The following is a 26,887-nucleotide window of genomic DNA, read 5'->3' as shown; positions in this document are numbered from 1 at the left end:
CATATCATTCCGTATCAAACTCATTTATTCCATGACGTTCTATAAATTTTTATAACTCATTTTTTTAGTCGTTTTGTTTTTACACTTTACACATTTAAAGTATGGTAAAAACAAGTGCGTGTCCATGAGAAAAAAATGCTGAGTAGCGACTTACTCCAACGACAGGATATTGCCCTGTCGGGTCTCGTTCGGAAACCTGCATTGAGTGGCATTGTGCACGCCTGCCGTCGCCTCGACAACCCAATTGGGAGAAGCGGCAGTTAAACCGAACGGTCATAGTAGCGTGTTCGACCGTTGCTGCCACAGTACAATCGGCCTCAATTCCTCGCTTTTCATCATTAGCCACCATAATACGGCATGCTGTATTTGCAGTTTATACGTGAGTTCGCGCACACTTTTATAAATTTGTATCTCGCGCGAATTCCCGTCTCGGGCGCACTATATCTATATAACACCTGTAAGAAACGATGCATCACATGTACGGTCGAGTGCATTAATAGTCCTGCGTGTCCTGCATTTGTTAGACTTATTTGTACCCTTGAATCTTTGTGCTTTTTTTCTTGGTATTCGAATTATTGACTTGCCTTTTTATACTCTCCTTACTATTTTCGACTTTGCTAGTCAAATGTGACTGTCCATTTAAAAATGAAGGAAAGTTTAAAGAGACGTTAGGAGTATACAAATAACTCGGTTCTGAATAAATAAAGTTACAGAGACTCGGCTGCAATATTTAAGAAACACACTTTCATTCGCATAATAGAATTAATGCAATTAATCAATCATACGATTCCTGATATATCTTTATTAATGCAGGAACGCGGACGATTAATGCACTCGGTTGTACGAAACACATTGCGCGCGCGATACATATGCACGCATTAATTTACACACATACTAATTGAGCGCGTAGAATGCACATACGAGCGAGTGAGTTCCGTCGTTTCACGTATGCGAGCCCAACGATTCTGGTACGGCTGGCATATGATCGGTCAGGAAAACGTCTCGGTGTGCGCGAACGCGTCGGTGTGCGTGGAGACGCCGCGGACACGATTGGTCGACGGGAACGCATGCCACTCTTACGGCGCTTCGTGCTTCATGCTTCCGCCGTTGTAGACCGGAGAGCGCGCGGTGTGCGCAGTGCGCTCCCCTCCGCGTGCACGTAGTGTGTAACGCGCGACCGCCATCTTTGTGAAGTAGGTAACCTTTGTTGATTTGTGTGTGAAATGTGACGCCGTTGTCGCGAGATAATTGGTGATCGTGATTACTGTGCCCCGGTGTTGTACGAAAACTCAGTGAACCCGTGTACCCACGCGTCGTGTCCTGCGGATTTTATCGATGGGACTGCCGCAATCAGGTAATGTCCGCCCGCCTTGCTCTAGGCATTGCGCGAAACCTCTGCGGGAAAAACCACGCGAAACGTCGTTGTCGTCATCCGACGCATACGGAGTCGGAGCGGTGCCGTCTCGGCGGTCCGCTTCAGCTAGCAGCGCGAGAAAGCGAGGAAAAAGGAATGCGGAGGCGGGGAAAAAAGATAGAGATTTCTTTAATGCGGTGTGTAGCATCGACGGCATTACGTTTTTTCACGGGACGTGTTCGGAGTCGTGCACGGGACGGCGATCACGAGGCGGCACGAGGACACGCCTGCGTTCACTCGCGTCCCCCGGCGACGCCGTCGTTCGCGCGGAAACGCCTGGACGACGCGCAAAAGTGCCCGTGGAACGTAACCGAGAGGCGGTCGCCGTGTCTGGCCTCAAGATGGCTGCCCGTCGCTCGGGCCTCAACGAGCTCCCGCTCGCTCGCCCGTTCCGTCCGTTACGACGCGATTATGCATCGACATACGAACGGCCGGTCGTGATCGCGGCTCATCGGCGATGCGCAATGCCGCGGCATTCGTCATTCAGAACGGCATTTGTGCCTCGAACAACCGAATACTCACGTCCGTCGGCGGGCAGTTGTACCGTTGGCGACGGCCGTCGGTTCACCGAGTCGCCGGCGAGAATTGACGAGCCGACAGTCGTCGCCAACGGTCGCTCTCATCCGTCGTCCGCCTGTCGACGCTCAATTACGGAGCATACGTGGAACGGCCAGCCGTGCATCCTGTACGAGAATATTTACTCAAAATGGCTACCCGTCGGAACCGCGAAGTGCCGCTGTAACGCGCGAACGGCGCGACGGCAGCGGTGGCGGCGGCTCGCGGTGACCCAGGCTCGCTTTATCGCGCCTTCGCGATTTTTCGTCGCGCGCCAAATTCGCTCACGGCCGATCGATCGATCGTACCGTCCGGCCGTTTTTGCTCCCTCTCTTTCTCGCTTCGTCTCTCCTCCGTCTTTTTTCCATCTTTTTCGCGTCGCCTCGGTCACTAGCGGCCGAGGCGAACGGACGACAGCAAACGCACGCTTCTCGCGCGTGCACGCTTCGCCGAACGACGGGCAGCAGCAGCAGCAGTTAGGGTCGTTCACGACAAACCACTCCTCGGTAGCGACGGCAGCGGCAGCTGCTCGCTCTCTCTCTCTCTCTTTCTCTCTCTCTCTCTCTCTCTCTCTCTCTCTCTCTCTCCTCTCTCTCTCTCTCTCTCTCTCTCTATATCTCCACTCTTCTCCGCGTCCTCACCTTCGGCCGCCGCCGTTGCTTACTCGCTCGCTCACTCACTCACTCACTCGCTTCGTTCGCTCGTTCACTCGCTCGTCGGGTGAGAGGGGCCCCGACAAACACGCACAGCCGGCGGTCTCTCTTCGCCCTCGGCCCCATCGTCTTAACCGGACGAACGACGGACAAATAGACGGACGTGTTCGTTCAGCCGGTATTTCATTTCGCCTAATAAGATAGCGCGCGAGCGGAAAAAGACAGGCGCGCGCGAGTGTCCGGTGTAGGTGAGCGAAAAGCGCGCTCGCAGGCTGTCAGCTTTCGTGGCCTCTTTCTCGTCACTCATTATTATTTTTGTCTTGCGCGGTGATTAACGCTTAACTCGTCTACTGGAACCTACTAGGCCTCGTGCAGTCCACGAGATTCCCAGTAATTTTCCCGTTCAAAACTAGATGGTCAAGACATTTAGAACGGGTTCGTAGCATTATTAGAAACATACGCTGATAGAGTTTGTTCTTCAATAACGCATTCATAGAGTAGCATTCCAATAATTTTTGCGATGTGAGGCCATAGGAACTCGGTAAACAGGATTCCGTATTAATGGATTAATGAAGAGTCGAGATCGATAGAACATAAGCGAGTTTAATTTTGCACGCTGAAGATACGAAGAAACGCACTTTGCGCCGATTATCGCGTTTTCGCTGTCAAAAATATGTGAATCTCGTTTTTATTCCCTCGTAAAATTAATATTGGTGCAAGAATTCCATTATTTTTGTGACATTTGAGAAGAACATGGTTCTCTGAATTCTTTAAAGTGTAAATATCAGTGTCACGGAAAATCTATTGATGCTAAAGAACCGCGTTTGTCAATGAAACGTGTGAAGTCGCGTCGCGTAGTAAAGATGCGAGTGCCATGGTATATCTCTCATTGAAGCCACGATAAAGCTGCGACATTAAACGAGCGGCGTCCCATTGACGTTTTCAACGCACACACGCGACGCAAGGATTATATTTCTCTTATTGCTTGGTACACGTTTTAACCTTTACACTCTGCCGCTGGCTGAAAGATTTCTAATTCGTCAGCGTGTTCTCCTTTCCAGATTATAACTTAATTCCTAATCTAAATGCAAACGCGCGTAGTTAAAACGAAATAAAATAGTAATAATGCACATGCAATGCAGACGGAGAAATATTTTAGTTTATTTGATTTTAAATTTGCGTCTTAAAAATAAAACACTTAAAAAGTGATTGCGCTAATCGACATCGTTGCATTCAATTTGACTGAATAACTCGCTATTTTTTTTTCTTTATCATAGCTCTGTCTTAAAATAGCAATAAAATTGAGATAATCGGTACTAGCGCTAATACGTCGGCGCAACGAGAGCCTTGGAGTGCAAACGCTTATGAGTGCATCGCCGAATTGCGTCACATCGCGTCACTCTTCCGGTGATAATTATATGAATCGTACAACTAGTTCTTTTTCTCAGTATTACTCAGTATTACTTGGCGATTGAATTTGCTGCGAAAAGGTTGAAAAGAATAAGCTGATGCAATTTTCGAAAAGCGTATGCAATTCTACAAGGTGTCTCAGAATATTCGAGTTTAATTTTATTAATCCACACTATCTTAACTTGCAAAAAATTTTATCTTATTTATGTGTAGTGCTTTAATATTTTATTTTAAAAAGCCAGTTTAAAAATTTTTTTTTAATATTTTATTCAAGTTAATTTTGGAGTGGTTAGAAATATATTCATGTAATCTTCTATTCAAAAAAAAGGAAAATTTCTGCGGAATAAATTATAGTGTATATATATATATTACGCAGACGCGACAAACTTTATTATTCTGAAAATAATCGAGAAAACTGGATCGTCGAAAGTTTTGGCGGGAAACTGCCGGGTCGCCCCTACACAGGGACCGTAAAAAGTAGCGAGTCACTTTCGGCAATAGAGCGAGCACGTGATGAGGAAATCCGGTGGGAAGGATTGTAGAACGAAGCCGGTTTCACCGGCTTGCTGTTTTGCAATTTCTTTTTTCCGCTTCCGTCGTTCACTTAAACCACCGGCATATTTATTATCACTGGCCTAGGTCAACGCGTATCGCGGCTACATCGCCGACGCAGCGTCTAATTTTTACATAATTAATCCGTTCTGCATTGAGAAGACGCATTTCTGTCGCGACTTTCACATCCATTGACATTTAGCGTTGTCGCCGGTATGCAATACATGTTGTTCATTCGGGAATTTCTAGAAAGTTTATATATTATTCGACCGCGTAAAATTTATTGCTACTTTCTAATACTTTTGTGTATTACATTTAATTTGTCACGAATCAAACGAGTGGATTAATCGATATTTTTGTTTCCACTTTGAAGAATTGGTTCTGGAAAAAGGCTGAAGTTTCGAATGCAAACTCAAATGTATCTTTTTAGAATCACCAGAAAATGTAGCTAAATGTAATTTCAGGTCACACGGCTACTCTCCAATTGTTCAAGTTATATTTTTTTTACGGTTTCCGGTGATCGAAGCGGGTATGGATATTGTACGAAAACGCTGGGTGGTCTTTGTCTCCTTTCGAACAATGGATCTCACGGGCCACCTACAGGTCGAACTCTCCGCTATGCTTACCTGAGAATTACGTTCCGTGTACCTCGTGCGCATCAAATAAACGCAGTATATCGTACGCTATTGGGAGCGTTTAGAACACGCGGCCGTCGATGCCGGCCGCATTGTTTCTCACGCTTCGACCGCTGCAGCGAGAGCCGAAGATAACACGAGTCGACCTTCTTTCTTCGAGTCGCGATTCTTACTAAAACTTTCGCGAATATTTTGAAATAATTGTAAGAAACATCTTCTCCGATCTGAAATATTTCATTCTGGAAAAAGCGTTTCTGGTTTCGTACATTTTTATTTCTTAAAAACTGTCTTATTTGAATTTTATTTTTATTAATACTTGTCCCAAAATTCTCACGAGTGCTACTTTATTTCAATTAAAAGAACCGGTTTATATCTTACTTTTCTTTCTTTATCGCTATACTTGTTGAAAATTGCAAATTATTCGCAAGCGATGATCTCTCTCTCGACACTTTTACGGAGTATAAAAATTAACTCGAAAGTAGTTTACAAGTTCGTTGACGGGAAAGAGACTTGCCAGATCTGAGGCATCTTGCATTCTGCATTTCCATAGGATGTTATCTGGATGTTATCTCAGGTACTAATCAATACCTATTTTTTTCTTATTCTTGTACTTTATCGTGTCACGACCCCGGCGATCAAATACTCTCAATGCGTGCGTTTTAACATCTATATGCGACCGACTTTAATAAGCCTCGTGCGCACGCCTGCGAGCTGTTTCGCGCGTTGCGCAATACCGCTGTCGGCCACAGTGATTTTAAATATTTGCTCCGCTGTATAGACGTGTGAGTACGCACTCACACGTACGTATATACATATATACATACGCGAGTGTGTTGTATCTTGCGTTCCCGCGCGGCCACGTTCTCGCGCGCGCAGGAGAAAGTTCATCGCTCAGGGGAAAACCGACGAACGGACGATCGTTTTACGATCGGAGTCGAAAATCGCGTGACCCGACCGTAAGAATTGGACATGCGTGTTGTAATGCCACGTTGCGACGAACAAAGAGACGCTCGTTGAATAAATGCCGGAGTCCGAACCCGCTATAACTCGACAGTGTGTATTCGAGTGATGTGAATGTTTCGACGATGAGAGAGGATTTAGTCATCTAGATGATGTTTAGTCATGATAATGGAACGTGCGAGGATTCGAAGCGTCCAGTATGCACGAACGAGTTGAATTCGTAGAATTTATTTTAAGCACGAAATCGAATCTAAAATAACGATGAAACTAGTTTGCTATTGAATTAGTTGTTGGATATTTTATCATATAGTCTCAATAATTAAACTCGTTGAAATGATTCTAATTACAATCTTAAATATTTCATCCCGTTAAATATCACATTTCTTTTCTTATGTATACAAACAGTATTATTTACTACAAACAGCACTACACTACTAGATACATTTGAGTAGTAAACGATAGCGAGTAATTCAATCGACATCCCGTATATCTGAGTCGTTTAACAGCTTTCGAGTTAGAAAATGTCAGATGTACCTTGCGGTACATCGTTTAGCGCGGGCGAAATCGAAACTCAGCATGCTTCCCACGCACGACCTCAGCAACCACCAACGTGTTCTCGTTTCAGGGTCAGCGCAATAGCCCGCGGTGAGAACGTGAGGAGGCGTGAGGTCGAGCTTCCGAACCGAGAAACCGGAGGGTCGCGGCAGGATGTGAACGTCGCGGCCAACCGTGACGTCGCCTATCGGCAGGAGGAGGAGGCACTGGCCGTGACTTCGTCGTCGTCGTCGTCGCCGTCCGCGCCGTCCGCGCCGCCGACGGAGACGCGATGGACGAGACCGAGTCGGCCGAGACATGGTCGCTCTGGTTCCTGGACGCGATCCGCAAGATACGCAGCCAGAAGCAACGGCCGAGCGTCGAGCGGATATGCCACGCGATACGCCAGCATCACAATTATCACGAGGAGGAGATTGCTGAGCACTTGGAGGTCGCTGTGAAGCGCGGCGATGTGCTCAAGATCTTCAACAAGGGCCAATCGTCTTACAAGGACCCGGGCGGCTTGCAGTCGAGGCCGCTTAAGGTCAACAAGTCGACGGATCTGAGCAGAGTTTTGAGCAAAGCCGTGCGCGAGCTCGGCGAACGCGAGGGTTCGACTCTGAAGAACATCGAGAAGTACATCAGACAGAGCCACACTGTCGAAGAGGAAGCCGAGGGCGATCTTAGGACCGCGCTTCGGCTGTCCGCCAAACGAGCGGTCGATCGGGGCCTCGTGCTCCAGGACGGCAGACTCTTCCGGCAATGGGACCGACCGCCGTACCTCAAGAAAAACAGCGGCGACGCTAATGCGTCGTCCACGGAACCGCCCGCGCCCCAGGTGAGTCACTGTAACTCGTTTACAAGCCGCGATTGATGACTCATTCGCTGAGAACCCGCGTCCCGTGACCCGTCGGAATTACCGACCAAGATCGGGCCTCGATTGCGGCCTCGTCGCCTCGCACTTCGTCTTCCTCGATAAACAGAAAATCAAGTCCTAGTTTTATCAACATTGGATAATCCTTGACTCGGCGCGATTAACTCCCTTTGAAAGCTCGCAACTTTCGGTGCAACTTTCAGAAAACTTGGAGTAATTTTATCAAGTAATTTTATCACAGGCATCTAATAAACAGTAGCTAAGAAGAAATTTATTTTCTCGGATAAATAAGCGAAATAAATAGATTTTCGCGGATACAAAAACAGAGGCGGTACGCGAAATGAATTCCGAGCATATATTAAGGCATACTCTCTTGCGGCTAGCGTTACGTTGTTGTTGGAGTTACGCGTCGCTTGCGCTACACGCAAACGAGGGCCATTCTTCAAGCCGGAATAATATCGCTCCACGGGTCACGCCGTAGTGCCCAGGTCCCGTCGGTTGGTGGTCTTTCGAGAGTGGGACGCCGGGAGGGGGACAGTGGGAGAACGGTGGGACGGAAAGGGGGAGAAGGTCGAGATCGCCGGGACGATGGGCTATCTCGGTCGACTTCCGGCGACTCGTTTGTATATCGCTTCTCCGTTTATTGATCCTTCGCCGCGGAATCGCGCTCCCTTTCTTTCTCCCTTCGTGTCTCGCGCACCTCCTCCGAGCGGCGGGCGCGAAAAATCGCGAAACGACGCCGCGCCGACGCGAGTCCGCCAATCGTCCCGTCGTGCATCAGGTGGGCAGCGAGCCCGACCCGGCCACGTCGTCGTCATCGTCGTCACAACGCGGCGTCCGTTCTCCCGCGCTTTTTTTTTTTTACCGCGACCCGCACCTCGTTACCGCTAATCGCCGGGGCGCGAGAGAACGATCGATCGCCCGCACCGCGCGCTCGTTTTACAAGTACAACCATTTTGAAAATTACATAGGCAAGCCTCACCGCAGTCGATTGCGACGCTCGTGATAACTCGAGCCCTCCAGAGACAAACAAACTCGTACATATGCATTAATCTAAATTAAAGAGTTCTCGTTTAAAGAGAGTTAAATTATTAAAATTTAATTTGTTCTTAAAAGAATAATTTTTTTTATTACTTACTGCTCGCTGCAAAATTCTCAATTAAATTCTCAATTAATCGAGTAGAAAAGAATTTTGTTTTCTATTTAAGGCCTGTATTAATATTATAAATTATCAATAATGAATTATTGTGAAATGTATTTGAAAATATTGAGAAATGAAAATAACTTCGATTTCTTATGATTTTATTACAAATGTATTTTAAGTGTTCAAGTTTCGGATTATTAAATTATCATAATATGAAATTCAACGGATTGTATCAGACAAGTTATGAACTGCGAAAGAATTTTATAGTAATTTAAATGATGCCACATTTTGTCATCATCATTATTTTACGATTAAATCAATTTGGAGTTACATAGCTATTTAGTAAATATGTCAGCGCTTGTAGCGTGCAACTACGGACAATGTGCTGTTCCGCTCAAAGTCACGATGACTCGGTCTGAAGCGTATTCCGCGCAACTTGGCGGTGGAATGAAATTAATGAGCGATGTTGGCGCGTGAGGTATTTGCGGATGCACGCGTAAAGGCGCGATGCAGCGAGTCCGACCAATCGTGCAACAGGTCGCTGTTGGTGCGAGAAACTGAGGCTGATCACCCGCATATCTTATGCCTTCTCTCTAACTCACTGTCTTTTTGCTCAAGTTTAACAGCAGTGTTATTTCTAGAGTAGATTATCTTATTTATCTTTTATGTTATATAACATTTGTGTCATCCAATGTTAGCACAATTCCACGAAAGTAAGCTTTTCAAAAGAACAATTGTTTTATTTCAAAACAAAAAGTTATATTGACTTTTTATATTTTTGAAAAACTAAGTATTGTCAATTTACAGCATATTGCTAAATATGTCTTTGAATTTTTGGAGTTACATTTTTTCAGCATTGAACAATTTATATTAAAAATTTGGTAACTTTAAAAACGCTTGACGATACAGAATTTATAAAAATCATGTAAGTTCTGTAAAATCAACAATTGCGACAAGTTGCGCGAGCACAGAAAATATTGGTGAAGATATTTTCCTCGATATTATTGTTACCGCTGTTGAACTGCCCGTCGCATTCTCACCCGCGTTCTTAATAAGATGCACCCTTCGGATGGATAAGAGCACTGCCGCGCCTAACCGGTGTTCCTGCGTTACCGCCGCCAAAATGAATAATTATATTCCACATCGGGACTCGCTTGCCTTTTGTACACGCGATATGTAACGGTAGACAGTATCAAGTTGTCGATACGCAGCAATTAACACAGCCGGCATATGAAGACTCTGAAAGGCTTGCATTTTAGATCACTTTGCAATTTGTCAGATTTTTTGATGATATTTTCATGCTGATGAAAGGCATAATGCTTAACATTGATATTATACACTTCAAATATCGAAGATTATATGAATACTAATATCATATATCACACTTTATGTATAATAATACTAAATTATTTTAGAATAATATTATATTTTATTAAATTCTACGGTTAAGTTTTACTTATATTGGTGAATATTTTATTTCCAGAACACATATTCTTGATGAACTATGCATTAATATTCCTTTTCATTATTTTTATTATCATCTCACTTGTAAATTTTTACAAAGACAAGAGATGGTTTACTTAAATATAGATTTCTGTTCATTTCTCGCAGTTGCCAGCGCCGCTGCCGATATGCAAGGAGTGCCTCGGTGCTACGATACCCGGCAACAGCGGCAACAAACGCAACGAGAAGTTGAGCAGGTGCAACGTCTGCGGCGCAGCGCTGCACAATTCTTGCGCGCCGCCAGAACTTTCGATACTCGTCGACCGGGGGGCAACCTGGTCCTGCGATAACTGCTCGCCAATCTGCGCTGGTTGCCAGCTGGAGCGGGAATCACAAAATTATCTCGTCAAGTGTGCCGGCTGCGTGAAATCTTACCATCCCACCTGTCTCGATCCCGTCCTCGACAAGAAAAACAAGGCACCCTGGAAATGTCGGCATTGTCAGACGGCGCACACGCCGTCGGGCAAGGACGAGGGGAAGCGGAGCAGAACGCAGGATTCGTCCGAGGATACGCCGACGAGCGCGAGGAAGAGGCTGAGCAAGTTACGCGAGAATCGAAAGTGAGTGTGTGCTCGTTCACTATCGCGCATTCGACAATAAACACTCGATTGTTTGCCTTGGAAATATTTCGTAACAGATAACGATTTTTAGTATTCGAAATAAGATTACACAATTACGCGATAATACGCGATATTGTACGCACGCCGATAACTAATACGCCTTGACCTTTTTTCAGATCTATGGTATCCAGAAAAAGCTTGACGAACGCGTTACCAGGCAAGAAGGGCAGTGCAGGAGTGGCTCAGGTGGACAGCAGCTCGGACGGTAATGCGGGTGTTGTCTCCCTTCGTCAACCACCTTTGATTTCCTCTCCTTTACCACAACCCCCCACCCCACTCGCAGGCCAGGGTAGGCTGCTCGAGGAAAAGAACGACAGGATCTCCAAGGAGAAGCAAAAGTTCTTTAGATTGAGCGCGTTTAACGCCGAGCACAATAAATTGAAGCGGGTGGGGGGCGGTGATAAATCTAGGCCCTCGCGGAATATTAGCGTTAGGTCGACCCGGGGTGGTGCCGCGAATCCGAAGAAGGTCGGAGCATCGCGAGTGTCTAGCAGCAGCAGTAGTAGCAGCAGCAGCAGCGAGGATGGTAACAGCAGCGAGAGCTCAGAGGGGAGCGATAGTAGCGACGAAGATGACGAGGAAGGCAATAGCTCGAGCGAGAGCAGTGGCTCCTCGTCGTCGGACGAGGCTCAGGACGGGAGAATCGAGTCTCCTAAAACGAAAGCGCCTTTCGCTTGCGACCTTAATGAGGACAAACCGTGGGGCTTCGCTGCCGCCGCCGCTAAGCTAAACGCAGATTCATCTTTCTTCAGCGGTATCACGAACACATTTGGTGCGCCTTTACCTAAACTCGATGTAGGCGACGTGCCGACCTTCGGCTTGCACATACAACAACCTGCCGCGGTCAATTCGACGGACGGTAAAAAGAAAGACAAGACCGAGCGCAACGCAACACAGCCGGCCGCCAGCGCTGATAACAAAGTCAAGCCTGGAAGCGGCCAGTTGAGGAGCCTCTTCGACGGTTTGAGTCACTTTTTTTCAGCATCCGCGAACAGCAGGGCGAGATCGACCGGTGCGCCGGCGCCGAATTATGCGCCTGATCGTAGAAAAAGGCCTAACGCGGAGGATACCGGTAAAACGAATAAAATTCCGAGAGGCGCGCAGAAAAACAACAAATCGGACGATTCGTCCGGCACGAGTAAACTTAAGGATCGGAAAAAGACTGAAGCCACTGAGATATCGAGAGTACCGAAGCCCGGTATCTTTGTACCTTCCGATGAGAGCATATTCAGCTCGCTTAGCGAAAAGTTACCGAGAATGACGCCTTCGGGTCTGGTAAAAACCGCGGTGAACAGTAAGAGGCACGAGCACGAAAGGAGAAAACTAATGCGGGAGGACGCATCGTCACTCATTAAGTGCGCCGCTACGGATCTGTCACCGTCATCGTCACCGTCGAGACACGAGCAGCAGCAGCAGCAACAGCAGCAGCAGCAGCAGCAGCAGCAATCGCGAAAAAAGCAAACGGCTGGGGACTCGAACATGCAGATACGCCACCCTGTGCCCCCCGCTGTGAAATCCTCAGGCCTCGGCTCTGATTCCGTCAAATCAAATTCCAGTCCAAAGTCCAATCCACGAGCCTGTACTAGCGCCATCACCACCAACACCACCACGACACCCCGCGCGACACCCTGCTCCGCCAGGAAGGGTAAGAGTCTACCCCACCCGTTCACAAGTCCTTAACCTCGACGATGCACCCAACAAAGACTTCGCAATGAAGACTTCCTTCTAATCTAATCCTCGCTCACGACCACGTGGATGTGTTGGCGGTGTGGTGTGTAATATGATGTGTGGTATACGTGCGTCTGACGGCCATAACTTTTTCCAAGATACCGTGATTGTTCTGGTAATGTAGAGGACAAAAAATTGTACAAATTTTATTGTCGAAACTAAAAAAATGTTTGTCACAATTTTATCATTTGTACACAATTTCACGCTAATAATTGTAACTAATTGCGAACAATCAGGTTTCTTGATAGGACATATGTGTGCTACATGGTGTAAAACCGATGATAACATTGATATATATATATTGCAGAAAAAAATATAGTATATGCTAATTGGGAGATGTATATATATATATATATATACGCTTATCATTACAATTTGTGGCAAACTCGTTTTCATTTGTTTTACACTGTGAGTACTATTGTGGTTATTGCATGTTGTTAATCATATAATTACTTGGCTCTGGCATTTTTTTTTCCTTTAATCCATGCTACATACATTGGGAGATGGCTACCAAATCAAGAAATTTTTAAATAATTTTGAGAAATATGTCCTTATTATATGTGTATAGAAGCCTTCATCCTGCATTTATTATTTCAGATTCGATTGTATTTATAACATTCTTCTCGGCAGGATACACAATCATGATTTGCGAACGCACTATACCATGTACATATAACATTTGCACAACTCGTACATTTGATCTCTCATTGTACGTTTGGATTATACTTTTCATTTTGATTAATCTACATTATAGCTTACCACTACGATTTTTAATACACCGACGCACGCGACAAGTTTCTCTTGTCGCATTCTTGCAAGACAACTTACCAAGTTCTTTCCAAATAAGTACAAAATAACCGATCTTGATTGTACTTGATGTAAAATGTAATAACTCGATGTGTTTGCGCGTATCATGTAACACTTAATCGAACAGAGATCAAATCGATTGGGTCCCCGCATTTCCCTTCCTATTAAAAAGAAAAATGGGATAACCAGTTTCCAGGCACTGAAGAAACGCGGCACTGGGTGGCTTATCTCACTTAGCCGACTTCTTGTACCATTTACACTGGAGCCTACCTGCTGCTGCTGACATTTAGCAGGCACTGTTATATACCACCGCCCCCTCACCCTTTCTTCACGAAAATGAGAAAAGAAGATGTCCCTGCCACCGAAGAGCCAACTTTGATACTCTGCCAACACATCCTCCAAGCCTAACCCACAGCTTTGCTTTTGATACTCACATTATTAACAGCAGTCGAATTGTTTATTCGCATTTTTTTTTTTTTTTGCGTATTATATCAAGTCGCTATTATCACCATGCCATGCCATTCGATTAATTTCGCTTTTTTATGATTTACATTGACCAATTAATTCCGCCAACAAGACACATAACTAATTCCCAGTTATTATGATTAATTATTTTACCAGTCAACTAATTCTTCCAGTCTCTACGTGTAGTTTTTTCACACTTTTGGAAAATCGATTTTTACAATATCAATGTAACTTTTTATTTTCTTGTCTCTCATAATACGCAACATTGATACATACCTTAAAGTCAACGTTTCGTACATTTGTAATGTGTGTAATGATGAAAAGGCAAAAATCATTCCTGACATTTTCACATTTGTTTGTCGGATTTCTTTACATGTCGACACATAATTTTTCCTATGTTTTCTCATACAACAAAATGTTGCAGTCGTAGGTAGCAGTGTCTGATAAAATACAATTAATCGATGATCGAAACGTGCAATATTGATTCTGGTTATAGCAAGTACAGAAAGAAAAATGAATTGTTTAAGAACAATAACAGTAGAATGTAGATCGCTGGATGGATTTGGTTAACCAGCACTTATAAATTTCCTTTTTCTTTACAGAGGAACCGATCGTGCCGCAAACATTGCCGCCGGGTGTCACGCAGAAAGACGTGGATCTTATCAAAGAGGCTCGCGAGAGGGCTCGGTTGACTGTGAGCAACGACGAGAACGACGAGCCATTGTGCGCGAGCACGGCGAATGCGTCCGGCAGCGCACCGCGAAATCCTGCTGCGATAGTATTCGGTCGTTACGAGGTGGAAACGTGGTACTCAAGCCCGTTTCCACAGGAATACGCACGATTACCGAAATTATTCTTCTGCGAGTTCTGCTTAAAGTATACGAAGAGTCGGGCTGTGCTGGACAGGCACATGGACAAATGCAGTTGGAGGCATCCGCCCGCTACCGAGATCTACAGGTGCGACGGATTATCCGTATTCGAGGTACGTGTCATTATCATTTATTGTATCTCATCTTTCTTTTCTTCTTCCGCCGTTCACGAGACTGAAGGAAATGTTTGTGTTCCAGATCGACGGTAACGTAAATAAGATATACTGTCAAAATCTGTGTCTGCTGGCCAAGTTATTTTTGGATCACAAAACTCTCTACTACGACGTGGAGCCGTTTCTTTTCTACGCGGTGACGAAGAACGATAAATACGGCTGCCACCTGGTCGGTTATTTCAGCAAAGAGAAACACTGTCCGGCTCAGAGGTACAACGTGTCCTGCATCATGACGCTGCCGCAGTATCAGCGGCAGGGCTTCGGCAGGTTTCTCATAGAGTTCAGTTACCTACTGTCTAAGGTGGAAGGCATTCCGGGAACGCCGGAGAAGCCGCTCTCGGATCTCGGTCGGGTGTCGTATCATTCCTTCTGGAAGAGCGTGGTGCTCGAGTATTTGGAAGCGCATCGAAACGCCACCGACATCAAACTCTGCAACATCACGAAGGAGACCGGTGTGTCGGCGCACGATCTCGCCACTGCGATGCAATTATTAGGATTCGTGAGGTCGGTTCATCTACCAGGAGCGGGGAATAATAGTAAAGTGGCTATGGTGATCGACTGGAGCAAAGTGGATGCTCACATGGCGAAGGTGCGGAACAGTTCTCGCATCAAACTGGACCCCGACTGTCTCAGATGGATACCGTTGCTCACGCAAATCCCCAATCCGTATCAAAACCCGGAGGAGAGCGGCGATGCCAACTCCGAGGTGTCGCCCGCGGTGGAGCCTAAGCCTGTACCGGCAGTCGTGGAGAAAATACAGAAAGTGAAGATAAAGAAGAAGCCGAGAGGGAGAAAGGCGAACCAGAGGCGATCGACGCTCTTGAAGCCGAAGACTCCGCAGAGAGCTGCAGCGTCTAGAGACTCGCTTAAAGAAGAGAAAGATGTTAAAGATGTGAAAGAGACCAAGACACCGAGAGAGCCGAAGGAATCGACGAAAGAAGGTCGTAACGCCGAGAGTGCGGAGAGTCGAAAGCACGCGGAGGCGGAATCCAAGAGTGTGACATCCACGCCGCGGAGCTCGCGTTCCGTTAGCTCGGCGAAAAATACAACCCCGACGACTTCCCCGAAAGCGACGCCGATAACAACGATGTCGAGGAGGAGAATCAGTAGACCGCCTAAAGCGCTCATATCCGAATCCGTTATCACGCCTTTGAGAAAACGAAAACATTCCGAGATCGAGGAAGAGAAGCCGGAGGTCAGCAGCAGGAAGAGGACACGAGAATCTCTGAGGGAGAAGGAGAAGGAAAAAGAGCGAGAAACGGAGCGCGAGAAAGAGAAGGAGAAGGTGAAGGAGAGAGATCATAAAGCAAAGGAAAAGGAAGTTTCGAAAGAAAAGTCGGTGGAGAGGAGAAAGACGCCACCCAAGTTGGACTCGTCACCGTCCCCGCCTAAACCAGCGAAGAAACAGTGCAAAGTGGACGATATTTTGCTGAAAGTCACCAGCAGGCAAACCAAGTATTTGCAGGCGAAGGAGAAAAAGGCGCCGCCGGAGGAGACGGCGCAGTGCAACGGCAAGGAAGAGGCGCGGGAGGCTAAGAGCTTGCCGATATCGAGGCGAGGCAGAGCTAAAGTGATGGTAGAAGCCCTAAAGATGCCGCAACTCACGCCGGAATCTCCCAGCGCGAAGAACAGAGCCGAGAGTCCTGTGATACCGCCTCCCTCGCTGTCACCGCCGCCCGAGTCCGTGAAGAGCTCTCCCGCTCGAGGCAAGCAGCAGCCGTCTACGCCGGAATCGCCGTCGGCGAAACACTCGAGCAACGGGGACAACAAGAGCGAGAGCGCGGAGGACAACGGCCTGCCTGTTCCCGCCGAGACGGAAGTGATATCCGCGAGTTCCGGTGAGTACGAGGGCGGCGACGAGGACGAAGGGGAGGAGGAAGAGTTAGCTGCACCGACGCCTAAACCCATGACGCAATTAGCCTCGCCCGGTGCGGAGAATTCTGCGAAGGAACCGTGCGAGGAGGAGAAGGCGGACGACAAGTCGCAGGAGCGCGACAGCGACGAGGTTTCGTCGCGGAAAGCGGAAGCAGATCCACCCTCGACGGCGGGCGATGACCAGACTGAAATTTTAAACGAATGTGATAAGGACTCCGAGACTGACAAGCGTCCCATTTGCAGTCCGGAGGCATCGAAATCAGTACCTGAATCAGTTGCTTCACCAAAAGAGGAAGAAGTCGAGCAGCCGGAGAGCGCGATATCGAAGAAAGATAGTCGCGATAGTCCTGCTAAGGAAGAACTCGCCTACGAAGCGCCGAAGGATGTCAAGCTCGACTTGTCGCGCCCGAAAGCGGAAGCTTCTCCCGCGGCGGCGGCGGCGGCGGCGGCGGCGGCGGCGGCGGCGGTGGCGGCGGACAAGAGGGGGGACACGTGCGCGCTCGCCAACACGGTGACGTCGGAAGTAGCCGAGCCTCTCACGCCGCAGGAGAAAACTTTGCCCGCCGTCGAGCATCAGGACACAACCTTGCAGCTGCAGAGCCAAACGGAGGAATTGAAGCAGCACTCGCCCGAGAGCGGCAAGACGACGCCGCATTTGGAGAACCCGGGCTCGGTGAAAAGGACTCCACCCTCGCAGCCGGATCTACCGTCTATGGGTGTTTACACGCCGGACTCAACAACTAACTCGGTGCATTCGCTGCACTACGGCCAGTGTGATCTGGATGTTAGTCAGCTGGGCCTGGAGTCACCCACTTCCATAGCCAGCGATCTGGCGTCGCAGAACAGCGTCGAGAGGCCGCCCAGCGCCTTGCCGTCTATACCGCCACCGGTCAGCGTGCCGATGTCGGTCTCGATGCAGATTGCGACACCGGTAACGTCGTCGGTGCCGGTGAACATACCACCGCAAGTGCAGTACGCCGATTGCTCGATGCCGCAGCACACGCCGCCGGCGCATCATCCGGGGATCCATCCGATGCACCAGCCGCACACGCCGCAGTCTCTCCAGCAACCGCGCACTCCGCAGTCGCATACGCCGCAAAGCCTACCGACTCAGAGTCCGCAGCCGTTGCCGCAGAGTCACACGCCCCAGCCGATGCCGCAGTCTCACACCCCGCAGAGTATTCCGACGCAGAGCCCGCAACCGTTGCCGCAGAGTCACACGCCGCAACCGTTGCCGCAGTCGCACACGCCGCAGCCGATGCAGCTGTCGCTGGCGCAAAGTCAGAGTATGGCGCACAGTCAGTCTCAGTCGCAGCAGCAACCGTCGCAGCAGCAACAATCCGCGCATCAACAGCAGCAACCGCCGCAGCAGTCTCAGTCGCATAGCAAGAGAGCGAGCAGCTCGCAGACCACCCACAGATCCCGATCGACGCAGCAGAGCAGCAGCAGCAGCAGCAGGTCACACCGGACCACTCCGCCGACATCACACACCACGCAATCGTCGCAGCATAGCGCCGCGACGTCGCAGACCAGTCACAGCAGCAGCACCATATCGCACACGGCGCACGTCGCCGTGCCACCGCAGTATCAACAGTCGCCGTCGTCGATGAGCGTGCCACCCGCTGTGCCGCATCCTCACTCGCACACGCCGCACGCCCATTCGCACAACATGGCGGTGATCTCACAGGGTAACTACATGGCGGTAGCGGCGGGCTCGCAGGGCTTCCCCACGCAGAACACCTACGTGATCCAGCACAGGAGCGGCCGCTCCGGAGCGCCGACGCCCTGCACCACCGCTACCAACTTCTACATACAGACGAGCGCGATGCCACCGCATTCGCACACTCCGGCACCGACACTCTCCGCCTCGAGCGGCGGTCATCAAACCACCAACTCGTGCAGTCTCGCCAAGCTGCAACAACTGACGAACGGCTTGGAGATGATACCGCCCACGCCGCCGCCGGCGATGAATCTCACACCGCCGCCGCCCATCCCGCACACCATAACGCCGCCGCAGACGTCGCGGCAATTACCAACGCCGCCTCAGGTGCCGCTAGGCTACGCGAAGAACTATTACAACGTCAACACCGTGCCGCCCGGTACACCCGGACCGCCCGGCCGATCCACCTCCAGGTCGTCCGCGAACGCCAACATGGCGTCGCTCGCGCAGCCATACTCCAGCGAGAGCCTCTATCGCCAGACCCTCGATCCGGGCGGCACTTGCCCGCAGATGCAGAGCGCCGCGAGCCGCGTCAGCCCGAACGTCGCCCTCAATACGAATCTCATGGCCGCGCAATACGGCTATCGGGTGGCACAGCCGGCCACCGGCTATATGAACCAGGCGGCGCAGCTCGGCGGCTTCATGAACCAGGCGAGCCAGCTGCCGGTCGGTGTGGTGAACGTGCCGTCACCGTATCCGCAAGATCCGCATCAGCAGAACCCGGCGGCGGTTTACACCACGTACCACGGCTACATCAACGGAAGCCTTATGCAGCCACTTAACAGCACCATGAGACCCCGCTAATGGCTGTAGCGCTCGTCGTCGACCACGTCGAAACTTCTTCGCGCGACAAGTTAACGCTCTCTTCGATACGACCGCCGACGGCGACGATTCATCCCGCATCTCCACGGCGCCGTAGATACTTGGACTTCCTCGACCACCCATTGCTTCCGTCGATCCAACAGGCTCTATTCGTGTCATTCAGTTGTCGCGTTTGTTGTTATTCGCGAATATATTCCTAACTGAGTCAAGGTAAAATATTTAACTTCAACTGGCGATCAAACTCGCCGATCTCTTATTATTTCTCTCTGAAATTTCTTTGAAATGAGTATGGAGTTAAACAGTGCCTGAATGCATTCGCGCAACAATGAATGTATTAACCTAAGATGCTCGCTAACGCGTTTGTCATTCACGAATATGATTTTGATACAAAAAAATATTTAAATTCAATTGACGAATTTTTTCAAATAAAGTGTACTGCTTGTGCCGATTAAATTTAGTCGCGATACTTTTATTTTGTAGAGTCACCAAGGTGAAGATGCTTACTATGATTATTCGACACGAATGGAAACGATGCGTCATCATTTCGCGATTAAGTGATGCAGTGGTAAAGAAAGTATGACCTGCGTTAAGCGGTCTGTTTGTTAATTATATTTTTACTTATTTCTCTGGATTCAAATGGAAATAAATCGTTAAATATAGAATATAGAATAATCGTTAAATAAACATGTTGCGCGATTACAGGTGTAACGCCACACTCACTTGAGAGAAGTTTCAAAGAGAAAGAAAGAAAAATGATAAAGACAGAGAATAATTAACAATTCAACTCTCGATAGCGGGAGTACGGACGTTTTAACGCTCTCCGTGCTCGAGGAAGGCTCGTATTAAACTGACTCTTAACTTGTCGACAAAGATTGCACACAAGGTACAATTTAATTGTAGTTATCGGTTGGTAATTCTACGAAGACACGGGTTCAGAGAACCGGTGTTTTTAACATAGAAGAAAAAAAGGAAAAGAGGCAAAACGTTATCTTGGATGAATTAATTTCAGTACGCCAAGGTACCGCCCCTTCCCTCTCTTTGATCGAGCAAAAAAAAAAAAAAAGAAAAAAATGAAAAGAAGAAAAGAAGCGCGGATACACCTATTTTTTAGTAGGGCATTCCTTCGCGAAACCGCTGCACAGTGTTACGTTTTATGTATTTATATATATATAAATATATATAAATATATTTACGAATAATATTCTGTTTGATATTATCGATTGTTGAACGTTGTTGTTTAAGTTTTCTTCGAGGCACACTGTACTTGACTGTATAAAGGAAAAAAAGTAACTACTTATCACTATGATAATCCTCATTGTATTATTGTCGATTAATTGTCGCCGACATCGTCGCATCAACGTAAATTCGTCAATCTCGATCAGCGATATTGTTCATCATTTTTATCAATTGTTATTATTAATTATAACGGATTAATTAATTTATTAATGTCAATAAATTAGTTTATTAATAAATTAATTAATCATTACTGGTATTGTGACAAATTATAAAATACGCTCGCGCGCAATCATACATACACAAAAAACACATACACACAAAATAAACGTAATGACACATGCATTATATTTTAATTGTTGCATACGATATCACCCATACACACGTACACAAACACAAACAAACAAACAAACAAACAAACAAAAAAAAACACACACACACACACACTCATTCGCTATTCATTATCGTATGTTTTTATTATGTAGTATCGCGAGAGGGTAGCTCTAGTTTCGGAAAGAATAACGAAGCGCGCAACTAGGCTCTTCCACGAAGCGTCGCGAGGCTCGTGCGAAAATTATTTTTTGTATCGAAATCGCGAGAGGAAGCGCGCGCGTCCTTGGACTTACTTTCGCGAGATGGAAAGAGCAACGCAGTGATCACGTATGCGCGTGTGCTCGCGTTAACCCTCGTAAATATATTGAACCCCCAAACCGCGTAATTTCCCTCCCGTTGGGCGACGCTTCGCGGAACGGTCGCGACAGCAACAACAAAAAAAAAATAATATATTTATGGTACGAAACGTTACGAAGTTAATTTTTTCAGACGAGAGAAACGAGGTAACGAAAGGAAATCGGCGGATCGCCTAGTTTAGGGCAACTGAACTAAGATAATTCATAGTGTATAAAAATACATCAATATTTATTGTACATAGATCTAAAAAAAACTACTAACAAATAAAAAAGAAATCAAAAATATTTAATCGCACTCTAATTCATTTTCAGATGTCACAATCGACGACGTTGTTGCGCACACAGATCTTCACCTTCCTTCCCTCATCTAATCTGAGCTCCTCGCTACTTCGTCCTGAAACATAAGAACGCGATTAGCTCTATTCGAAGGATTTGAAGCAGGAGCGGATTAAGTCCTGCAATTTGTACGGCATCTGAGAAAACTACGCTCTCGGAGTCAACGAGTTATGGATTCTTCAAGCTTACAAATAGACTTGCAATCGACTCTCGGTCAATTTCTTTCCTCACGAATTACCTCGAACGCTTTCTCTTGCGTTTTCTCTCCTGCCGTCGTTTCTTCTCCGCGTTAGCGAGATCCACATACTTCTTCCTCTGCTCAGGAGTCATCTGGGACCACAGTTTGCCCGCGGCTCGCGCTATCACGGTAACGTGCTCCTTCGGTTTTTTGTTGCGTAATCGCAGGAAGAAGATAATGAACGGATTCGTCGCGTGGACGCGAACGTTACGTTTGTCGAAATCTTGTGAATTTTGACCGGCCGCTTTGCCGGTTCCGCTCGCGGGTCGTCTACCTTTTCTGGTATCTGCGCTACGTAAGAGGCAAACTGCAAAGTACGCTTTTGCATGAACACTTATTGAACGAGTGCTTAATAATGAAAAGTTGAACCATGATGTCAGAAATAATTTTTGCACCTTATGTTCGCAGAAATGATCAGGAAAATCACCTTATTTCCATAAAGATAAAACCGCAAATAGGAAGGAATTTAACAAGAGATCTTTTATATGGATGTAAACTGCTTGAAATATTATGCGCATATTGTTTTTCGCTGACGTCATACTTAACGTGGACTAAAGATTCATCAGTTTATATATTATATCGTCGGCAAAAGGTGAATACGTAAAAATGTAAAATTACGCGATATCAAGCTGTTTTCTTTATCATAGAGATTGTCTTACCCGCCGTGACCTTCTTTTTTCCGATCCTTCCCACTCCTAGGTTGCGTGGAATTTGTGTTTCCCATTTTTTTTATTGCAGATTCCGCTTTACATCACGAAGAGACATCAACAATTACTTTAATAATTGATGTTACTTGACAATTTATTCTTTTCACCGGTTTCGGCCGGTAATTTTGTCGGAGGACAGTTGTCATATTGACGTTTGTATCACGAGAAAGATTGTCCCTTGTTTTTTCAAAAGACAAACACGATTTCGATATCACTTCTATTAATTAACATAGGTAAATAGAATTATTCCATACATCTTTATAACGTAATTAATTTAATATTACATGTGCCTTATATTAGAGACCATATAAATATAATTACAATATGAAAAAAGTTGTAGCTTCTTCTTCTAAAAAATGTTTCTTCTTTTAAAAATCCTACATGTTTCTCATGAAGAATTTAAAAAATTTTTAAACTTAATATATATCTTATTGTATTTATTATGCACAATGTTTACAATTCTCCACCAGCTTGCGCCGCTCTTTTTGGTTTCTTATTTCTATATTTATCAGGACAGTAGCAGGCCTCCTTCTGAGCATCGAGAAAGCTCTTGCAACCTAATGCTGTCGTTCCCGTGAACAGTACTTTTGCCGCAGTTTTACACGTGTTGACAATAGTGATACCAGTGGACTGATACGTGTCGCAGTATTTGTATAGACATCTTTTAAATTCTAGGTCGCACTTTTCCTTATCTGTGTTACACGTATCATAGCAAATATCGTGGAAGTCGCAACACTTTGTCATTTCAGCCAACGGAAGGTACTCTTGATTCACCTACAAATATTTGTAATGTAGTTATATTTTATAAACAACCGTTGCGATTAATGTGACAGAACGAGATTAGTATGCTTAAGAACTATGTGCTGTATAATATGAGTCACTATAGAAATACTATAATTTTGAATTGAACTATAAATTCGACTATGTTGTGACAAAATTTACAAATTTAATTAGTGCTATTTGTTATAAATTATAAATTAAATTATGAACGGCAATATTATAAATATAAGAGCGTCGTAAAAATCTTTGGTATTCTAAAAATGAGACTTGTGTTCTGACTGATTTATTTTTTTTTTTAGATTTTCATGGGAATACTAACCTCGATTCCAAGAGAACCGCATCCGTTGCTGTGCGGCTTGTGATTTCGGTCTAGCTTTGGTGCGGATCCTGAAAGATTCAAACAGTGCGCCATTGAGATCGTTCAATCCTAAAGCACCATGTCAGCTGATGCGCTTCACACACACATAAACAACGTACAAACATGTGTACATACATGAACCGCAAATCGATTACAACTGACCAATGGCGGCGTGCATGGAGATAACCTGATAAAGCGATGTTGATAAATAAATCTGAGAAATACGCACCATCGGGACACTGAAAGACGCAATTCTCCTCCACAGCGGCATCAAACACTTCGTGTATGTCCTTGATCTTCCTCGCGATGGTTATGGCGTTAGCGAAGAAGTCCTGAAAGACCGATTCCGCTGCTAGCACGGCATCCCGTAGATTCGTCAGCAATCCGATGCCATAGCCGGACCAGGCGTATGTTAGGAATGTTAGCGCGTAAATTATGACTTTACGATATTGAAGTAAATCCATTACTTCGCCTTGATCGATCGGCTCTATAAGTATAGAGCCGACGCGATCGAATAGCTGCGTCGGACTGCGGATATTTTTAGATGGACATGTGTGGGCTCACCACCGTCATCACAGATGGATACGTGGTGCCCGAGACGTGTACAACGTCGATTCGATTATTACGGTAATTTCCTTTACTCGTGCAATCTTATACTTTCTTGTCCTAAAACGAAATTATCTAGCTATATTTAGAATTCGGAAGTAGAGAGGGGAAAAAGAAAAAGGTGTAGAAGGTGCAGCTAGAAACAAATTTACCTTTTGCCTTGTATTTCATATTGCATATTCATCATTAATTATCACAATTATAATTATCTAAAATCAGGTGATATGTACGATAAACATTAATATGCTTCATTGTATCAGTTTTATTGCCAATTTTGTCTATCATAGTTAACTTAAGCACAATTTATTTGGCTCTGTTTTTACACACACACACACAGGATATTTTTATAAAACTTAAATAAATTAACTCATTTTTAAGAATTTAAATTAATTAAAACAGGTCAGAATTAATATTCATCCAACTACAACAGTTATTTTGTTTATTAAATTGAAAGTATAAAACTTATATTTGATAACAGAAATCCAAAAATTATTTATATTTTTTCCTTTCATGCAGTGTATAGTAGTAAAATTTTATTTTAATAAAATGCAAATTATGTTTCATTATTTGCAATAAATGACGTTATTCATTATAATACACTTCGTAGATAGTAATTTAAAATTTTTTTTGTAGCTCGCCACTCTGGTATAATTTCTTCACGTCGGTACCGCCTCCTAAACATTCTCCATTGAGAAATACCCTGGGTACTGTCCTGGCACCTGTGATTTCTGCCAACACATCCTGTATATCCTGTGCATCCTCTCTGTCATCCAATTCTATCGCCGTGTATGTTTTATTCAACGAATCAAACACCTAGAGAGAAATTAAAGTTTACCAGCAATTCTCAGTCGGATCTTATCATTATAGATAAAAAGTAAGGTAATTCTTTTATGGAACAGTGTATATATACCTCTTTAGCCATTTTACAATATGGGCAGTAAGTCTTGGAAAAGATCACAACCGAATCCTTTGCGATGAGTTCGTTGACAAGATCTCGTGTGGCAGGCATGATGGTCTTTGTACTACAAACTGAACCCATTCTATTGAGCTAAAGGGATTATTCAATCAATTATGCCTCGATGCTCTAGCCTTGCATGTTCATATTAGAATTTTTCATATTAAAATTCATATTATTAGTTTTTTTAGTTATGGAAAATTCAGATTATTTTTGGTACGGAAAGCAACATCTAATAGAAAATCTTATTAAGAATTCTGATTATATACTAATATACTTCTCCCTATAAATTCTGCTTATTCAATATTGGATATCTCTATTCTGTTTAAATTCTCTTTATTAAAAACTCTTGACAATTACATATAACAGAAATTTGTGCATCATCCATTTTTTATGAAAATTGTTTGGATAAATATTTCATACAAAGCTGACGTAAAAGGATTTTAAAGTAATGCTTCATTATGCAATTTTTAAAAAATTTACAAGAGTGAGTGAGAGTAAGTTTAGAATCCAATATTAATTAATGTTTAAACTTTAGATAATGTGTATCAGTAAGTGCTTACTGATGAGTTAGAGTTTAAAGAATTAAACGAACTTCTTTAAGGTATATTATTGAGACTATGAATACACAGGAAAGATAGTACATCAATATTTATTTGGTTTAGACTGTTAGTATACTTGAGCTTTTCAAGGGTATAAAATCTATTGGATGGATAAGATATAAGATAAGATATAAATATAATTAAGAAATGCGTATTTTACGTTAAAGAATTTGTATAAAATTTTAATTAATTTAAATGTTTAAATAGTTTTAATATAGTAATATCATGTTGAGACAAAGTATAATTAATGATTGTTCATATTTTAAATTTAAATTTTGCATGTAAGTTTATCAAAACGTCACATTACATCTGACACATGTGAACAATTTGATATAATCTTCTTCGAATGCATCATTTAGCGTTACATTTATCTGAATAGAGATTTCATTTTATTCATTAATTAATATCTATAGTTTTGCATATAATTTTCATCAAATTGTATAGTCATGATAATGACATCATCGTTAGAGAATAATTATATCGTGCTACCGAGAAAAATTTAGAGAATCGACTGTTATGAATTTAGTTAATAATACATAATAATTATTTGAAAGTAATTGCAGATTCGTGCATAAGCAGAGCTAGAAGCATCGCGCACAAGGTATACAAAATATCTCGTCTCGATAAGGATCGATTTATGAATGTGGTTAATTCGTGGTAAACATCAGGAGGGAGAAATTCACATTTAAACTTCATACTTCATCCTTACCTTCAATTATTCAACAGTGAAATATTGTACTGCTTTAGAAACTGATATCGAGCGAGAAATCGGCGAAGAAGCTGATCACAAACACGAAGCACAGTGGTTACACACAGCTGATCGACTGATAGAAATTTACAGGCACTGAATTTTTCCAGTTAGTATTAAGTCTCGTGCATATTGAGTCTGCACAATACGCTTATAAAGCAATCGTGAAATGTGTAAAAATTATGTTTTAAAAATAGATGAAAAGATATAATCAACATAAATCTTCTTTGACTAATATAATTATTATTTTATGAAATAATTAAAATTATTATTAATGAATTTATATTTGTACGCTTGTTTTCTGAACGAACCATTGGAATAT

At 44.8% G+C, this 26,887-nt stretch overlaps 4 protein-coding genes and 1 long non-coding RNA gene across 10 annotated transcripts; 1 reads left to right on the top strand and 4 right to left on the bottom strand.

Moving 5' to 3' along the window:
- Positions 1 to 4: 4 nt before the first annotated feature.
- LOC137000585 (uncharacterized) lies at positions 5 to 950 on the bottom strand. The gene is made up of 2 exons (XR_010890859.1): positions 585 to 950; positions 5 to 455 (listed from the first exon to the last, which is right to left on the bottom strand). It is a non-coding gene; the product is annotated as an uncharacterized lncRNA (long non-coding RNA).
- Positions 949 to 23,177, top strand: enok (enoki mushroom). Of its 5 annotated transcripts, XR_010890851.1 has the most exons (8): positions 949 to 1,354; positions 6,805 to 7,551; positions 10,343 to 10,794; positions 10,971 to 12,499; positions 14,457 to 14,836; positions 14,922 to 19,523; positions 21,548 to 22,123; positions 22,218 to 23,177. XR_010890851.1 is itself a non-coding variant. In XM_012375197.2 (6 exons), exons 2-6 carry the CDS (start codon positions 7,006 to 7,008, stop codon positions 19,293 to 19,295), a joined length of 7,281 nt encoding a protein of 2,426 aa, XP_012230620.2. In that variant the 5' UTR covers positions 949 to 1,354; positions 6,805 to 7,005; the 3' UTR covers positions 19,296 to 21,520. The 5 variants fall into 5 exon arrangements, 3 of the variants coding, with proteins under 3 accessions (XP_012230620.2, XP_012230626.2, XP_012230623.2); XR_001101478.2 differs by having other exon boundaries at positions 21,548 to 23,177; XM_012375197.2 differs by lacking the exons at positions 21,548 to 22,123; positions 22,218 to 23,177 and having other exon boundaries at positions 14,922 to 21,520.
- On the bottom strand, positions 21,441 to 22,610 carry LOC105676940 (uncharacterized). The gene is made up of 3 exons (XM_067357650.1): positions 22,469 to 22,610; positions 21,810 to 22,100; positions 21,441 to 21,629 (listed from the first exon to the last, which is right to left on the bottom strand). Exons 1-3 carry the CDS (start codon positions 22,531 to 22,533, stop codon positions 21,620 to 21,622), a joined length of 366 nt encoding a protein of 121 aa, XP_067213751.1. The 5' UTR covers positions 22,534 to 22,610; the 3' UTR covers positions 21,441 to 21,619.
- GXIVsPLA2 (phospholipase A2 group XII) lies at positions 22,939 to 24,118 on the bottom strand. Its single transcript, XM_012375223.2, has 3 exons — positions 23,884 to 24,118; positions 23,616 to 23,683; positions 22,939 to 23,290 (listed from the first exon to the last, which is right to left on the bottom strand). Exons 1-3 carry the CDS (start codon positions 24,116 to 24,118, stop codon positions 22,970 to 22,972), a joined length of 624 nt encoding a protein of 207 aa, XP_012230646.1. The 3' UTR covers positions 22,939 to 22,969.
- A 384-nt stretch (positions 24,119 to 24,502) lies between these two features.
- Positions 24,503 to 26,687, bottom strand: LOC105676975 (uncharacterized). Of its 2 annotated transcripts, none has more exons than XM_012375224.2 (3): positions 26,527 to 26,687; positions 25,171 to 25,308; positions 24,503 to 25,073 (listed from the first exon to the last, which is right to left on the bottom strand). In XM_012375224.2, exons 2-3 carry the CDS (start codon positions 25,297 to 25,299, stop codon positions 24,876 to 24,878), a joined length of 327 nt encoding a protein of 108 aa, XP_012230647.1. In that variant the 5' UTR covers positions 25,300 to 25,308; positions 26,527 to 26,687; the 3' UTR covers positions 24,503 to 24,875. The 2 variants fall into 2 exon arrangements, with proteins under 2 accessions (XP_012230647.1, XP_012230648.1); XM_012375225.2 differs by having other exon boundaries at positions 25,171 to 25,289.
- Between the last annotated feature and the right edge of the window lie 200 nt (positions 26,688 to 26,887).

This window comes from Linepithema humile, chromosome 6, assembly GCF_040581485.1.
Source record: "Linepithema humile isolate Giens D197 chromosome 6, Lhum_UNIL_v1.0, whole genome shotgun sequence".
NCBI lineage: Eukaryota > Metazoa > Arthropoda > Insecta > Hymenoptera > Formicidae > Linepithema > Linepithema humile.
The sequence above is the reverse complement of the archived record's forward strand: the minus strand, read 5'-3'. Positions and strand labels throughout refer to the sequence as shown.